The 18058-nt window shown below is 44.6% G+C and overlaps 1 protein-coding gene across 12 annotated transcripts in view; it reads left to right on the plus strand.

Annotated features, from left to right (window-relative positions):
* The window catches only part of LOC147024465 (SWI/SNF-related matrix-associated actin-dependent regulator of chromatin subfamily A member 4-like), a 174058-nt gene that overhangs the window by 68144 nt on the left and 87856 nt on the right, over positions 1-18058 (plus strand). For all 12 annotated transcript variants that reach the window (XR_015059048.1, XM_085884423.1, XM_085884422.1 and 9 more), the window contains 6 exons: positions 7988-8042; positions 8223-8323; positions 8426-8573; positions 8732-8895; positions 10558-10624; positions 11759-11869. Coding sequence is in view for 11 of the 12 variants with exons in the window: in XM_085884423.1 (XP_085740549.1) it covers positions 7988-8042; positions 8223-8323; positions 8426-8573; positions 8732-8895; positions 10558-10624; positions 11759-11869 (646 nt within the window). In the remaining variant the exon portion in view is untranslated. The remainder of the gene's footprint in view (positions 1-7987; positions 8043-8222; positions 8324-8425; positions 8574-8731; positions 8896-10557; positions 10625-11758; positions 11870-18058) is intronic.

An 18058-nucleotide genomic window follows, 5' to 3' on the forward strand; every position in this document is an offset into this window, starting at 1 on the left:
CGAATGACCAGCGACATCACTTCGCCAAGCTGCCCATCACACATCTGAGCACAAAGTGCCTCCTGGTGTAGAATGCAATGGAAACTTAGGATGGGTCTATTTTCATGTTCACGGAGAAGCGCCACAAATCCTTTGTTTTTCCCCACCATACACGGAGCACCATCAGTACACACTGAGATAAGTTTATCCATTCGTAGATTTTTTTCTTGAGCGAACTCCATGAAAGACTTGAATAAATACTCACCTCTTGTGGACCCTTTTATTGGCAGAACAGCAAGACTTTCTTCGCGCAGTGTATCACCAGCAGCATATCTTGCAATCACACTGAACTGCGACAAATGGCTTACGTCTGTTGACTCATCCAAAGCCAGGGAAAAGAACGGCGCTGTATTTATGTCCTTCACTTGCGTTTCCTCCACTTGGTTTGCCATCATGATGGTACGATCATGAACAGTTCTTGCCGACAGAGGCATGTCTTGTATCCGTTTGATTATCTTGTCTTTGTTCGGAAGATCATCAAAAAGTTCATTGGCGACATCCAGCATGAACGTTTTTGCATACTCGCCATCTGTGAATGGTTTTCCGTTCCTCACTATTGCTAAAGATCCAGCAAAGCTGGCGGAATTATAGTCACCTTGCCGGGTCCATACGCGGAGTTGCTGCTGGCTGGCTTGCACCCTGCTCAGTAGCTCTTGGCACGCTTTCTTTCTGCTGTCTCCCACAGGGTATTTTGATGCAAAGGTAGCATGGCGCGTGTCGAAGTGCCGCTTTATATTCGACCGTTTCATCGATGCAATTTTGTCATTGCAAATTAGACACACCACAGAACCTGCTCTCTCCACAAAGGCGAATTCTTCGGCCCATTCGTCCTGAAATGTACGATACTCCTCATCTTTTTTCTTTTCGCCATCTTCTTCGTCGAAGGGTTAGCTTTGAGCAAATGAGAGAGAGGGAGATGTTGACCCAAGTGAGTCTGGCTGGCCTGCGCACGGGCTGACATACTCGAGAGGTGCGGCGCGGCCGGCCGACTCTGGGATGCTGTCGCCTCAGCGGTGGCGCGTGATTGGTCGAGATGAATTCCGTGACGCGTCTCGGCGGCGGCACGTCATTGGAGGAACCGAAATCACGAGTCGCCTCAGCGGTGGCGCGTGATTGGTCGAGATGAATTCCGTGACGCGTCTCGGCGGCGGCACGTCATTGGAGGAACCGAAATCACGAGTCGCCTCAGCAGTGGCGCGTGATTGGTCGAGATGAATTCCGTGACGCGTCTCGGCGGCGGCACGTCATTGGAGGAACCGAAATCATGAGTCGCCTCAGCGGTGGCGCGTGATTGGTCGAGATGAATTCCGTGACGCGTCTCGGCGGCGGCACGTCATTGGAGGAACCGAAATCACTACTCGCGTCGGCCGCATGACTGGACGAAACAAAAACCGCTTCAGACAATTCGGAGGTGTTTTTTCTTCTCTCCTTCTGCCAAGTTCAACCCTGCACGTGAATGAAGCACGACACCATTCAAACTATAGGTAAAGCTTCTGCGAGAAATATTGGGCTTTCCAAGTTTCAAGCTCCAATTTTATCTGCGAGCCAGATGCAATCATCAAAAGAGCCATACCTGGCTCGCGAGCCACACGTTCCCGACCCCTGATATACGGTATACCGAAATGCCTTGTGTTGGCTTAATGGTTCGGGTGGTGAGCTTGGGATCCTTGGATCCTGAGTTCAAATCCCCCTTGGCTCTTGAATTAATACCAGGCGGGGTTTACTCTGCCTGTCATCCTTCCGAGGTTGGCAAAATGAGTGCCAGTTTGCTGGTATCCTGTGTCGGAGTGGCGACCCGTCCAGGATTGTGTCCAGTAGCCAAGGAGACTGCTTAGGCAGCACCAACGCTCTGCACAGAGTATGGTCCCAATAGATGGATGATATTGCCGAAAAAAAAAAACTATGAAAACAAATAATCGGTATATCGCCAACAAATCGCAGAAAGGTTTTTGCAATCCTCAAATGCCGTACATGATTTTAAAAACCTTTGGTGCACTTGACGACACCTATAACAGTGGAACGCATGATGTCAAGACGTACCAGGAAGTACGAGGTCAGTTTTAACGCTAAACCCTCAGCATTCGAGCACCGTACAAGTAGTCACATTTTTCTTTACCCTCATGGCTGTTTTCAAAACGTTTGCCAATTGGTTATTTTTTTGTGTGTGCATCGGGTGCGTTTTAGAAAACCTTTGCCAATTACCAATACTGATCTCGCTTTAAAACAAAATCAATTTTCGTACAAGTTGAAGTTGGAAGTAAAATATCCAATTACATCATGGGGGGAAAAAAAGCTCCGTGTGGGAATACTTTGAAAAATTACCGTGACAATGATGTGTACGTCATATACAGTATATGAATATGTGATGGACCATTGTGTATTTTTGGAACCTGCATTTAAAATTTTTAAAAAATCATTAATATATATATATATATATATATATATATATATATATATATATATATATATATATATATATATATATATATATATATATATATATATATATATATATATATATATATATATATATATATATATATATATATATATATATATATATATATATATATATATATATATATATACACACACACACACATCAGTTTGAGCCCACCGATATATCGATACCGACAGAGTCTACCGTTTACCATACATGGCTCAAACCGATTCAGCGATGAAATGGGAGTTTTCTGTCTTCTTTAAAAGTCCCTGTCTCCACACACGTGATTTGCGAATAGCACCGTTGTGCAATCTTGAGCCGTCTACCCTGCCAATACAGCTCAAAGTGGGTATCATTTGTAATCCACTCCTTCCTTGCTACTCTGCTATAATCAATCCACCAGGGTCCTTGTTCTGTGTCTTTCATCATCAGCTCTTAATCACCTTTCTTCTTCATTCGTCAATGTGTTTCATCCACTGTATGTATGATGCAAGGCCTTTATATAATTATGCAATTCCATGTCCACTATTATTCACCACAGGGAGAGGAGTAATACAATTATAAACTGGAGGGGGAGCACTCGGTAGAGTGCAAAACCTCCGCCGCCAATACTGCTGGGTCACTTAAGTGAACCTGATATCCTATTCATTGTAGGTCAAAACGGATCAGACTCCACTGAACCACGATTGAATAAACTAAAGTAGATCGACGCGCATGTAGAAATGCCAAAAAAAAAAATCTAAATTTTTTGAAAAAAAAACGGTGCAAAATTTCTTTTTTTTCTCTAACAAATTTTTTTGGGGGTTGGAAATCACTTAAAACATGTAGAAATGCAAAAAAAATTCAAATATTTTTTTCAAAATGGCCACCATAGTGACCATATTGGACTTTGGACCAAATCCAAAATCTAATGGCATGATCCTTGGAACATACCTAATCCCCCCACCAAGTTTCGTCGAAATCTGTCCAGGAGTTTTTCCGTAATACTGTTCACAAACAAACACGGGTGAAAACAGTAACCTCCGTCCATCTTCGTTGGCGGAGGTTAATGAACAGGAAACAAACTTATTGTTATGGCTTTGGAAAACTTACCCCAGGGGCAGAGTTGATCATGGACGTGTAGGTGAGCCGAGGATCATTTATTTCATTCGTCTTTGTATCGATAGTCCTTGGTCCCTTGTCAAAGGGCTGTTCGAGGGGGGGGGGGGTGGTGGGCGGTGGGCAGGCATGCGTTGGCTAGACATGCGTTGGCTAGACTGTATTTTTCCAGTGTAATGTCTCCCCCCTCCCCCTCTGTTACTTTCAATATTTCCCCTATTATTCACCACAGGGGGCAGACATGGAATTGTCCCCCCATGGGGGGAAGACCCTCTCATGGATAGGTCCTTGCTGCTCCTATGGTTGGCAGTGAGTGTCTCAGAAGTAGCGGGGGAGAGTGGCATCTCTTAATGGGAGAGAATTGTGTGCTCAGCTCATGGGTCATCTCGATAGCGCAAATGGCAGAGCACTGGTACGGTTCACCAGAGGACCTGGGTTCGATTCCTGGCCTGGGTGCATAATTTTCCCACATATAATATAAATATGTTTGTTTGCCGTTCATTTATAATTGTATAATCAGTGAATTTGTTTATATATACTTCAAAAACGAAAAAAGCTGTTTAATCCAATCTAAAAAAATTTAGCATGTTGCCTAAGCTGACCCCAAGTATGGTTTCTGTCAGAGTAATTGCTTAATCAGTTGCAAAATGGGGGAGGGGGGGAACCCCAATTCTCTCTATGTAAAGGTGTTATATGCACCACACGGGCGTATAGCGCCCACCCGGTGGTGGCTAGTATTACAAATCAGCATCTTGTATTATGGTGATGTTACGAGTGAGAATAATTAGAAATTTTAATAATGTCTAATTTCACTTATTTTAAGTGGAGGTTCAAACCAAAACATCCAACGCTGAGCTTTGCAATAAAGCTGAAGTGATTTTTGTTTGCACCATGTTATACGCAGGAAGGGTTTTTATTTATTTATTTATTTTTGCATACATTGTCGAGGCTCGTATGAGAGCTAACACACAATACACAAGAGGAATGGGAGAGGGAAGGACAAAATAGTGGGGAACAGACATGAGGAGATCTGTGGAAGGTAATGGCTTGTAGCAAGGTATTACGTACACATTTAGGACATGAGGGACCAAAAGATTAGTCATTGTATGATTAAGTTTTGCATATCATTTGTTAGCCAACATCATGGGGATTCAGGATCTATTTTGGCAGAGCTTAATTCTTCCTCTTTCTATTGCTCTGACAGGGTCAAAGTTGGTTATCAATTATCTGTATCAAGGAACCACTCATATTCTAAAATTGGTCTGATGTCTTAGATATGTATTATACACTAATTGGAAACGACATATATGGAGAATATTTGGTTTACCTGATATTTGACCTTGAGCAAAGAGGTCAAGGTCATATGAAATTTACAAATTTATCAGTGTTCATTCAGGTCATAAATATATATGCACATAAACTTAACCATAGAAATGCATGCTGTGATGAACCAAACTAACATCTTAGGATTAAAAGTGCAGATTTCTTTAAAACGTTACGTACTTCCTAACGACCTTTGATGTTCTGTATACTGAACACAAACTGGCCTTTGGTATTTATTTTTATATCATAGGGCCATCTTTGTAAACTTTTATTCTATGGTTATAAAATCAAGCTTATAGCTACCAGTAATTTTGTAGCAGCTTGGGTAATGCAATTTGTTACGTACTTCCTAACATTTTTGACCCAATCATGGAAGTGAACCTAAAAACTGGTATGTAATAATGATCCATGTTGAAACTTGCCATTTTAAATCATCACTTTATGCAGAAGTAAATTGCTATTTAAGATGTTCTATCAGATGCATTTCAAATTTCTGGAATAACATTTTGTAAGCTTCACTATGACTGGGGGAAATTTTGCAAAATCTGAGATTTTACACATTTGAAGGTGCCAAGATATGCAGAAGGTCATAAGAAATGTACTGTTTTGAGGAATTGTTCTATTCTTATGTATAATGACATATCAAACAAAAAAAATGCATTTTCAACCATTTTGGACAACATATACAATCATACATGTTACCCATTTCTAAAAAATGAGGTATAAAAATGGAAAAAATTGCCTGTGTTTGGATAAAAAAAAACATGCTTTGTAAGCAACTATATCCTGAGGACCCATAGCAAAGTATACATTTTCTGAAAGCACAGACACTTGGGCATTATATAACATTAACATTGTTCATATTATTAAAACTGGGTTCAATTTCGAAGCTTTCTCCTCATTTAGGACCACAGTGTACACAATTTCCATGCTACAAGCCTAGAGGGATGGGGTGGGGTGAACGGTAGGGTGGTCCAAAAAAGTCGAAAAAAATAGAATGTTGCTCCACAAGCTTAAAATTATTCTAATATGATCCAATAACGCACATAATTTTTTTTAGCTTGATCGGAGGTGATTTAGAGGTCGCTCCATATGACGACTTTTAGTCTCATGACTTGAATAAATTAGGGTATGGTCAGATACGATTATGGGTACTTCTGGATGTCCGATGTGGAAATGGAGTGCATTTTCGAACTCTATGGGGTCGATTTACTCTAAGAAATGACTGCACCGACATTGAATTCACTACCATTTCGAAAATATTACCTAAAACAAGATTTATCATTACTTGAGTTTAGTCACTAATCCTACTCATTTCGATATTTTCTGATCTATAATTAATTTGTTGTCTGTCTAAACATTTCTTAGAGTAAATCGACCCCACCGAGTTCGAAAATGCAGTCCATTTTCACCGAGGAAGTTCAGAAGTGTACAGATTCACATCTGACCTTACCCTAATTTAATACAATAATAACTAAATAAATGACTAACATATTTTTCGTGAATCATTGAATCTAAAACATTGGATGTTGGGCCGGCCAGAAATAAGTTCAGGCGGGAGTGGAGACAGCAATAGAGGCGGAGATGATCGTGGTATTTGGTAAATGAGACGAAATATTCTAATAGTTTGTAATTCCATTGATTGAAAAATTAGGGTATAGTCAGATACGATTACGTACACTTCTGAACGTCCTAGGTGAAAATGGACTGCATTTTCGAACTCAGTGGGGTCGATTTACTCTAAGAAATGTTTCGACGGACGACAAATTAATTATAGATTAGAAAATATCGAAATGAGTAGGATTAGTTACTCAACTCCAGTAATGATAAATCTGGTTTTAGGTCATATTTTCGAAATGGTAGTGAATTCAATGTCTGTGCAGTCATTTCTTAGAGTAAATCGACCCCATGGAGTTCGAAAATGCACTCCATTTCCACCTCGGACATCCAGAAGTACCCGTAATCGTACCTGACCATACCCTAATTTAACCAACTCATGAAACTAGAAGTCGTCATATGGAGCGACCTCTAAATCACCTCCGATCAACTTAAATTTTTTATGCGCGTTACTGAATCATAGTGGAATAATTTAAGGCTTGTGGAGACAACATCTGAATTTTTTTTGTTTGTTTTTTTTTGCTGTTTTTGGACCACCCTAGTACACGGGGTATACAAGATGGACACTACAGTGACTTTCAGGAAGGAAAGCAGGGAATTAGAAGGAGGTGGGGTTGGGGTGGATTAACGGGGGTAGAAAAGATTGAGGTTTTGGATGGGGGAAGATAAAGACGGTGGTTGGCCGACTTCCAAGCAGATGGAAAATGACCTCGAGCAAATTATAGAATTAACTGAGCAGAATGTTTGAAGTACAACATGCCGTCTTTTGATTAAATCAGTCAGCAATGCAGCGGGTAAAATGCCTAGTTTCTGATAAACCTCAGGGTGAGTTTAAATAGTCAAAGGGGTGGTGGCCATTGGCCGAGATGAGCTATGTTGAGGGGGTAAATTGACCTTCAGATGCTTCCTTCGAGTGGAGGTGTGAATTCCCTTGTTGATGGTGTGAGGTGACCTGGTGAGCTTCGACCCTTCGAGGCTCTAGTAGAATGATTGGGGGGGAGGGGTTGAAGGTGTCGAGGTGAGCCAGAGTGCCCATATTTAAACTGTGAAGTTATTTTGGGGAATATTGTGTTGCTGTTTTTGGTGATCATTTATTTAATTACTGTGCTAACCTGAAGTTTGATGTTGGGGGAACGGTAATGGGTATATGAAAAATGTAATCCTTTGAAATGCTTTATGTATAGTGGAGAACTTATATCATTTAACACTTCATTTTCGAGTCACTCAAAAGATATGGAATTTCGAATCCCTTCATTTTCAATTAACAAACATAAAAGAGGGGCAAATGGTAAAAGGAAGGAATTGTTCTTTGTTGATGCTTTGTCTTTAGTTTTTTTGTTTTGTTGTTAATATGATTATTAACTTGCACTATTGAAATCGAGTCGCATATTAAGGGTATAAGTCTCTGCCATTAAAATTGCCTAATTGATTTTTTTTTAATTCTGGCTTTACATTGTGTTGCCCCAGATATGAGGTGGCAGTACGGACGGACAGTGAAGAGAGCGGTTCTGAGGGTGATTATGTACGTACAGGGGTCGTACAAGTGGGAAGGGGTGTACACTGTTCACTTGGTTGCAATGACATAATTAAAATAAATTGGCCAAGATTTAGGCCTTGTAGAGGATTTCAGAGCTGACACTTCTTGAAGCTTTATGTAGTATATGGTAGTTTTTTTTTTTGTTTGTTTGTTTCGATGATCTAGGAAGACTTTGATGATGAAGACAGCCAACCAATGATCATAGAGAGAATGGTCGATGGAAACACAGAGGAACCAGTTGAGTGTGTTTCTAAAGATGCAATAGAGTAAGTGCTTCTATTCCGTCCGCACCCTTTTACTTCCACTTGCACTTCACACTTTTGTTTTGACATGATGAGTGCTGCACGGAAAACGTTGCTTGTGCTCAGGAGAGCCCGTCAGGATGTGGATGATGAATATAGGAAACAAGCAGGTGTACGTGGATCCCAATCGTATTATACCATGGCACACGCCATCTCCGAGCCGGTTGAATGCCAATCCAGCCTCTTGGTCAATGGCCTGCTCAAGCCATATCAGGTCTGTTCTCACCAAGGGACTATTCCCATGTCCAATATTGTCGCCTATTGGACCTGCTTGGTAATTGACCCAACAGTCTGCATCACTGGAGCCCATAATAAATGTTTTTAAAGCTTTCATTTCCACCTACATTAACTAGGAATTGTTTGTCTCTTCAGGTCCAAGGATTGGAGTGGATGGTGTCTCTGTTCAACAATAACCTCAATGGAATATTGGCAGATGAGATGGGCTTGGGCAAGACCATCCAGACAATCGCTCTCATTACTTACCTGATGGAAAAGAAGAAGGTCAACGGGCCCTTCCTCATCATCGTCCCCCTCTCGTGAGACAGCAACAAATTTTGCTCACCAGCAAGAATACCCACCCTATGGGTGATTTTGCTCCAAGCATGCAACACATTTTTCTGATGCATACCTTTATTTGGGCGGTGTATAGGCAACCGACAGCTGCCTTAATCATTCCTGAAAATAAAAAAAATATCCGGGTTACGTGCATGAATCAAAAATGTACCGACTGCTTGTAATTCAAAACACCTCACTGCACTGGAAAATGTGGGGACAGGAATACCGTGCTACAAAGGATGGGGACTTGTAATACCCTCCCCTATCTGGAATGGTACAACACGATACACCTGCGACACGGCCTGGAACGGCCTTCCCCTTTTGCCCCCACCCCCACCCCAAGACCACTGGTAAAGATATAAACACTCCAATACAGTAATTGGTAGTCATGCTGATCAATTGTAGCAAGTCTGGATGTACTGTCTGAGGAGCAGTGCAACAAACAAATACACAAACACCCGTCCTGAATTATAGTAAGGATTACCATGCCTGTTTCCCATTTGTGTGTACTTTCCAACTCTTTACGTAAACTTTTTCACACTAAATGATGTGACGCACCATGACAACTAATCCGTTTTTACTGGGAGATGCTGGTCAACATTGTGGCGACACGACTCTCCTTATCCCGATGTATGGCGAGTCGAAAACCATCTTTTAATGTTGTGTCAGTTTATTTATCAGTACATATCATGTTGAGATATATATGAAATCCTGAAGTTAAATAAATGGCAGCTATAGAAAGATCAAATCGGATTTACAAAAAGTAAGATTTATAGGGAATATAATTTTGTACTCGACGCCGACAGAAACAATATAAAACTGCATATGCAGGAGAGCACCACTCAATTGCGCAGTTAAGTTACACCAGCCCGCATCATCTAGTGAAATGCAATGCAGATATAATAGAAACCAATGGGACTAACTGGGTTCATTTCCATTGCAAAACAAATTTAATTGGTACTTTCGAACTGTAATACATAGAACCTAACATCAGTAAACATTAATAATGGTATATTAGAACATGTACAACTGGAAGGGCACTCGGTAGAGCACGTACCTCTGCCGTGCAATGCCTGATCCAGTAGAACATATCATGTGCTCAATAAAATTTTTGAGATATCATGGTATATGTCGTTTTTGGCCCCATCTCTCAATCGTGAAGAATCACTTGGTACATTGAAAAAAATTATTGTATCCAGATCTGGATTCTGATTTCACCAAAAGCGAAGTGATTCATCCTTGTCAAACTCGCAACAGGTCCACCAAATTTCGTCCAAATCCTTCCACAACTTTTTGAGATACCGTGCTATGCCGTATATCGTTTTTGGCTCTATCAATTGTGAAGAATCACTTTAAAAATTGCAGTATCTGGATCATCACCAAAATCTAACCATTTCTTCCTTGTCACACACCAAACTTGTCCACCAAATTCCATCCGAATGCATCCACCTTTTGAGATGTCCTATTCACAGACAGTGATGAAAATATAACCTCAGTTCACCTTCGGTGACGGAGGTAACAATTCTTCATATGTTCCATGTTGAGCTATAAAACAACAACAACAAAAAAAATCCATTCTGTGTAAATTTACAACTGAGACTTCTTTCTTTAACCTATTTCTACCTGGCTTGTCACCCATTTAGGACCCTGTCCAACTGGGTTATTGAGTTTGATAAGTGGGGACCATCGGTTGTCAAGATCTCATACAAGGTGAGATGATTGGAAAAAAGTGTTTCACTTTCAGTAGGTCAGCTTTGGTTGGATTCTCCTCAGCTGTTGTATTATTTATAATGGATGAAATCAGCAGGACGTTTATTGAGGTATGCAAACCGCCATGGAAAGCAGGGAGAAACTGATATTTCAGGCGTTAACCCTTTGTCGAAGCAAAAGAGACGTTTAATGACAAAGGGTTGATGCCCGATTTGTCAGCTTCTCCTTGCTTCCCACACACAGAAGGTTAACAGCAGTTCGCTTACCTCGATCAAAATCCTGTGGTTTTCATCCATTCTTCTACCTGTCTGCTGACACGAGCCTTCACCAGTAAAACTAGTTCTTCATTCTATACTTTATTGTATTACGAGCAAATACAAGCCGTCGCATTGCTGACGGGAATATCAAGGAGGGGAGGGTGAGGATAGAGCGAGGACGAGTGAGGAAGTTGGGAGTGAGGAAGAACGAGGGAGCAAGGAAGGAGGGGGGGACCAAGGAGGCGTGTAGAAACGGAAGCAGCATCAGGGGAGGGCAAGAGGTGGCAACCATCGTCTAGGTGACAGATATACTTGGGGGGGGGGGAGAAAGAGAGGGGTGGGGAAAGGGGAGGGTCCGTCCAGACATAACCACTGTCCAGATACGTTGAGAGAGAGAGACGGACAGATGGATGGAGGAGAGAGACAGAATGCTGCACTGTATAAGGAGAGGGTGGGGGAGAGAGAGAGAGAGAGACAGACAGACAGACAGACAGACAGACAGAAAGAAAGAGGAGTAGAGGTAGAGAAGTTATCAGAGAATATGTTATGCTTTATGAACAGCACACACGCACACACACATTGTCTCACACACACACACACACACACACACCCACACACACACACACACACACACACACACACACACACACACACACACACACACACACACACACACACATTGTCACACACACACACACATTGTCACACACACACACACACACACACACACACACACACACACATACACATACACATACACATACACACACACACACACACACACTGATTAGTATAGATTGATAATTGTGTATTTTTGATGCAGCGATTTGCAACATACTAGTCGGTGAAAAGGTTTCTGACTTGCCGTTATCCTCAGGGCTCTCCAATGGCACGCCGTGCTGTCGTGCCTCAGCTTCGCAGTGGGAAATATAATGTTCTGCTCACGACTTACGAGTACATCATCAAAGATAAACACATCCTTGCGAAGGTAAAGTTTGAGTGGACACTTGCATTGGAGCAACTGTAGGATTGTAATTTTTCATACACTTTTTGCATCAGCAAGCATCACCATTAAAGTTGGTGCCACATCACGTGGCCTTATCAAAGGTTGAAATGTGATGCTATTTACAATAGATTTTTTTTAGCAGTCACCAAAAATACAACAAATGCTCGTAAAATAAAAAAAATTTAAAAAGCCACGACGACATGCTCAAAAAGGCCAACATGCTTGTTTTTTTCTTATCGTTTTTCAATAGCATGGACCATAGCATCACTTCTGATCCGGAGGCTTCAGCCCAGCCACTCATGTCCTGACATTATTTATGGTGGTCGATTTATGGTGTTCTGCAAATGCTCAAAATCCAGATCGACAGCTCAGTTTGATGTTTGGCCAATGATCGTGATCTTGAAGTTCTTGACAAATGCGCACACTAGTCACTCTTGACTTACTGACTATTCGGTAGTGAGCAGATGTACTGCATTAAATACTGTTACAGTTGGCATTGTTCAAGTGTGTACTTTCCTTTGTGATATTGGCAGTATACATAGAACACTTGATGTTGGAGTATTCATGGTCGAGCTATGGTGTGTACAGTGTTGACGGGTTTTTTTTGCGCAGTAAAAGTAGTTTTTCTGAAAATTTGTTTTATTTGTGAACATGCAGGTAATGAACAAAAAATAGAAACACCAATGTGAAGTCACTTGATGGAGTGTTGGGCCACCACGTGTGGCCAGCATATGCTATGGCATACAGTCCACCAGGATCTGAAATTCTGCAGGGGGGATACGGCACCATTCTTCCATGAGAAAGTCAATCAACTCACACCTGTTTGATGGTGCAAAACGCTGCCTCAGGCTCGGTGTCATTCCAGAATATCCCATAAATACTCGATTGGGTTCATATTTGGTGACTGAGATGGCAATGACACATGAATAACATCATTGTCATGCTCATCAAACCATTGGGCGGCCACACGTGCTCTGTGAATGGGGGCATTGTTATCATGGAAGACACCCCTCCTGGGAGGAAATAAGTGCTGCAACATGTGAAGATGATCATTCGGCACCCTAAAGTTGTGATTGGCATTGACCTTGCCTTCTAAGGGATGACTATCTGCACCCAAACCATGCCAGGAAAATGTGCCCCACAATATTGCAGAACCATCTGAAGCCTTCACTGGTGGAACCAAGCATTCAGGGTTGTGGAGTTCTTTAGGTTTGCACCACACGTGCATTCCTTAGTTTGTCAAGAACATGGTGAAGGATGATTCATATGACCATATCACATTTCTCTACTGCTTGGTAGTTCATTGCCTGTGCTCTTTGCTCTATTGGACTCACAAACGTGCACTGCCACGTGTGATGAGCGGTTTGTGCACTGCAACCCAACTATGGCATACCATTCTGTGGCGTTCTCGGTGGACCTTTTTGAGGAAACTGGTTGCTCACGCCTCAGCTTTAAATTTACAGTCAATTGATCTGCAGTTGCTCGCCAACTTTGCCTTGCACTTCAAATTAATGCACAGATATCACAATCCTGGAGTATGTGCTTCCGCCTACTGTTGCCCTGTGCTGATGATGTCTTTCCCCCAGAGTGTCATACTGACATCACCTTAGACACTATTGCTTGTGAAACATCAGCAAGTTGAGCAGTCTTTGTCACTGAAGCTCTGACCAAACACGCCCCAACAATCACGCCTCTTTGAAAGTCACTGAGGTCTCCTCTTGCAGCCATGCTATCCATAATTATAGGCAACCAGGCTTGTGCAGCATTTTTATACATGACCCTGAGCATGCTGGGATGTTATTTGCTTAATTAACACATTGGCCACACCTCTATGGAAGCCGTTGCTTTCATTATACTTGGTGTCCCACATTTACCCGGGTGTTTACATTTTTTTTTGTCCACTCCCTGTATATAACTGAGAAATTAGCATGAAAATTTCAATGAGACGAGCATTGCCTCTGAACAGCAGAAATTAAGAAAGAGTAGTTACAGGACAAGTGGAATTTATCCCTCACCTGCCCGAGGGATAACCAGGTTTGAAAGTTAATGTATACCCCTGCATCTATACTAATAAATGTCAGTGTGTCAGTGTTAGGTCAGGTATGGGAGCATGTGCCAGAACAGCGCGTCGCTGCGTCCACTTTCCGCCGGTACTCCAGGGGCCTCCATCTGAACTTCCCCCAGGCAGATGTCAGGCCCATTCCCATCTCCTTGAGACGATGGTCAACCTGCTGCAACCACGAGGCACATGGTCGGCCCATTGGCCTCCTCTACTCATGAGACTCCCTCGCTGAGAGAATCTGGTGAGCAGGATCAGCGTCAGGAAAACGAGCCACATGTCCATACAGCCGCAAATGACGCTCACGGACCATGCAGGTAACAAATCTCATCCGAGTCTCTTTCAGTAACTGCTCGTTGGACACAAAAGCTGACCAGCGATAGCCAAGGATTTTCCGAAGAGACCTGGTACCAAAGGAATTAAATCTCAGATCCTTGGTTAGAGTCCAAGTCTCGCATCCATAGAGCAAGACTGGAAGCACCAAGGACCTGAAGACTCGGACTTTCGTCCTCATGCACAGGTTCCGGCAGCGCCACACCGGTACTTTCGAGTGAAAAAGTAAAAGATTGAGTATATGGCCGGTGCACATGCACGTTTATCATGGACCGTGAAGAGCTTGGAGGAATGCTTAGGTTGTGGAGGAACTACATGCAGTTAGTTCTTTGCCAAAAAGATAGCATTAGTTTTGGTTTTTAAATTGTATCGCTTGGTTTTATATTGAACACGGCGGTTAGAAAGAAACGCTGCTGTTTGGGTGTGTTTTATCACCTCGGTAATGCCCAAGTTTGTTGCCTTCCCATTCCCTCCCCTCAATCTGCTTTCCCTTCCCTTTCCTTTCCTTCCTTCACGCTGCCTTCCCATTCCCTCCCCTCAATCTGCTTTCCCTTTCCTTTCCTTCCTTCACGCTGCCTTCCCATTCCCTCCCCTCACACCGCTTTCCCATTGCCTCCCCTCACGCTTCCATCCCATTCCCTCCCTTCACGCTTCCATCCCATTCCCTCTCCTCCCGCTTCCTTCCCATTCCCTCTCCTCCCGCTGCCTTCCCATTCCTCTCCTCCCGCTGCCTTCCCATTCCTCTCCTCACGCTGCCTTCCCATTCCTCTCCTCCCGCTGCCTTCCCATTCCTCTCCTCGCGCTGCCTTCCCATTCCTCTCCTCCCGCTGCCTTCCCATTTCTCTCCTCACGCTGCCTTCCATTCCCTCCCCTCGCGCTGCCTTGTCCCTCTCCTCCCGTGCTGCCTCCTTCCTCCCTCCTCATACTTCCTCTTCCCTCCCCCCTCGTCCTGCCTCCTCCTTCAACCTTCCTCCACCATACAACTCTGCAGAGGTCAAGGAGAGGAAAGATTGTCAAGAAATGTGCCAATTGGCCAAATGAGAGCTTTTTTTTGAAACTTTTAGTTTTAGATTTTCCTCGCAGTCGGAACTGCTGCTCGGATCATTGCAGTTTTTTAATGCAATGAATCGCCGGATCATGACAGCATAGCCGCGAAGTAAACGTGCTCGCTTTAAGCTGTTTTGCCTGGGTTCGTATACCAACTCAGCTATGAACTGTCATCCCGGTGTTTCATAGGCAGGGTGATTCATCAGTGTGTGTGCTGTCTCTCGGATGGACGCTCAGCTGGGCGCCACATCTGCCGGAATCCTCCCCTCCTCTCCCTTCCTTCTCGCCTCACTCCCCACTCATTCTCTCACCCCTCTGCCTCTCTCACCACTATCCCACCCCTCTGCATCTCCCACCCCATCCCGTCCCTGTCCCGCTCTCTCTCTCTCCCGCTCTCTCTCTCCCGCCGCTGTCCCGCTGTCTCTCTCCCGCCCCTATCTCTCTCTCTCTCTCTCTCTCTCTCTCTCTCTCTCTCTCTCTCTCTCTCTCTCTCTCTCTCTCTCTCTCTCTCTCTCTCTCTCTCTCTCTCTCTCTCTCTCTCTCTCTCTCTCTCTCTCACCTCTCTCACCTCTCTCACCTCTCTCACCTCTCTCACCTCTCTCACCTCTCTCACCTCTCTCACCTCTCTCACCTCTCTCCCCCCTCTCACCTCTCTCACCTCTCTCACCTCTCTCACCTCTCTCACCTCTCTCACCTCTCTCACCTCTCTCACCTCTCTCACCTCTCTCATCTCTCTCTCACAGCTCTCTCTCTCTCTCTCTCTCTCACAGCTCTCTCTCTCTCTCTCTCTCTCTCTCTCTCTCTCTCTCTCTCTCTCTCTCTCTCTCTCTCTCTCTCTCTCTCTCTCTCTCTCCTCTCTCTCCTCTCTCTCCTCTCTCTCCTCTCTCTCTCTCTCTCTCTCTCTCTCTCTCTCTCTCTCTCTCTCTCTCTCTCTCTCTCTCTCTCTCTCTCTCTCTCTCTCTCTCTCTCTCTCTCTCTCTCTCTCTCTCTCTCTCTCTCTCTCTCTCTCTCTCTCTCTCTCTCTCCTCTCTCTCTCTCTCTCCTCTCTCTCCTCTCTCTCCTCTCTCTCTCTCTCTCTCTCTCTCTCTCTCTCTCTCTCTCTCTCTCTCTCTCTCTCTCTCTCTCTCTCTCTCTCTCTCTCTCTCTCTCTCTCTCTCTCTCTCTCTCTCTCTCTCTCTCTCTCTCTCTCTCTCTCTCTCTCTCTCTCTCTCTCTCTCGCCCTCTCTCTCTCTCCCTCTCTCTCTCTCTCTCTCTCTCTCTCTCTCTCTCTCTCTCTCTCTCTCTCTCTCTCTCTCTCTCTCTCTCTCTCTCTCCCGCCCCTGTCCCGCTCTCTCTCTCTCTCTCTCTCCCGCCCTGTCCCGCTCTCTCTCTCTCTCTCTCTCTCCCGCCCTGTCCCGCTCTCTCTCTCTCTCTCTCCGCCCCTGTCCCGCTCTCTCTCTCTCTCTCTCTCTCCCGCCCCTGTCCCGCTCTCTCTCTCTCTCTCTCCCGCCCCTGTCCCGCTCTCTCTCTCTCTCTCCCGCCCCTGTCCCGCTCTCTCTCTCTCTCTCCCGCCCTGTCCCGCTCTCTCTCTCTCTCTCTCCCGCCCCTGTCCCGCTCTCTCTCTCTCTCTCTCTCTCCGCCCCTGTCCCTCTCTCTCTCTCTCTCTCTCTCTCTCCCCGCCCCTGTCCCTCTCTCTCTCTCTCTCTCTCTCTCTCTCCCGCCCCTGTCCCGCTCTCTCTCTCTCTCTCTCTCTCCCGCCCCTGTCCCGCTCTCTCTCTCTCTCTCTCTCTCCCGCCCCTGTCCCGCTCTCTCTCTCTCTCTCTCTCCCGCCCTGTCCCGCTCTCTCTCTCTCTCTCTCTCTCGCCCCTGTCCCGCTCTCTCTCTCTCTCTCTCTCTCCCGCCCCTGTCCCGCTCTCTCTCTCTCTCTCTCTCTCTCCCGCCCCTGTCCCGCTCTCTCTCTCTCTCTCTCTCCCGCCCCTGTCCCGCTCTCTCTCTCTCTCTCTCTCTCCCCCGCCCCTGTCCCGCTCTCTCTCTCTCTCTCTCTCCCGCCCCTGTCCCGCTCTCTCTCTCTCTCTCTCTCCCGCCCCTGTCCCGCTCTCTCTCTCTCTCTCTCTCCCGCCCCTGTCCCGCTCTCTCTCTCTCTCTCTCTCCCCGCCCCTGTCCCGCTCTCTCTCTCTCTCTCTCTCTCTCTCTCTCTCTCTCTCCCGCCCCTGTCCCGCTCTCTCTCTCTCTCTCTCTCCCGCCCCTGTCCCGCTCTCTCTCTCTCTCCCTCGCCCCTGTTTGTCTCTCTCTCTCTCTCTCTCTCTCTCTCTCTCTCTCTCTCTCTCTCTCTCTCTCTCTCTCTCTCTCTCTCTCTCTCTCTCTCTCTCGCTCTATCGCTCTCTCTATCGCTCTCTCTCTTTCTCTTTCCCCCCCCCACCTCTATCATTCCCCTCCCTCCTCTCCCCTTCTATCTCCCCCCACCCTCCTAATATTTGCGTCAGTGAAGTGATGGGTTGTATTTGCTAATATGTAACATGCAAGTGTCCTTTGTCGTAAAGTTTTTGTTTGTTTTTGTCTTTTATTTTTCTGTCTTTTCCCTAATTCCCACCAGTAGGTGTAATGAAATAATCTTAAGTTTAATGTTAGACTGAATTTTTATATTTTAAAATTTAATTTGCTTGTAAAAGTGATAACGACACAAAACAGCCTCCATTCTGTCCTGTGTATCAGGTATTCAAATGTCCTGCATAATCAGGTGGATTTTTGTTCGT

Source organism: Eptatretus burgeri, chromosome 6 (genome assembly GCF_056783735.1).
Source record: "Eptatretus burgeri isolate ZD-2024b chromosome 6, Ebu_testis_v1, whole genome shotgun sequence".
Classification (NCBI taxonomy): domain Eukaryota; kingdom Metazoa; phylum Chordata; class Myxini; order Myxiniformes; family Myxinidae; genus Eptatretus; species Eptatretus burgeri.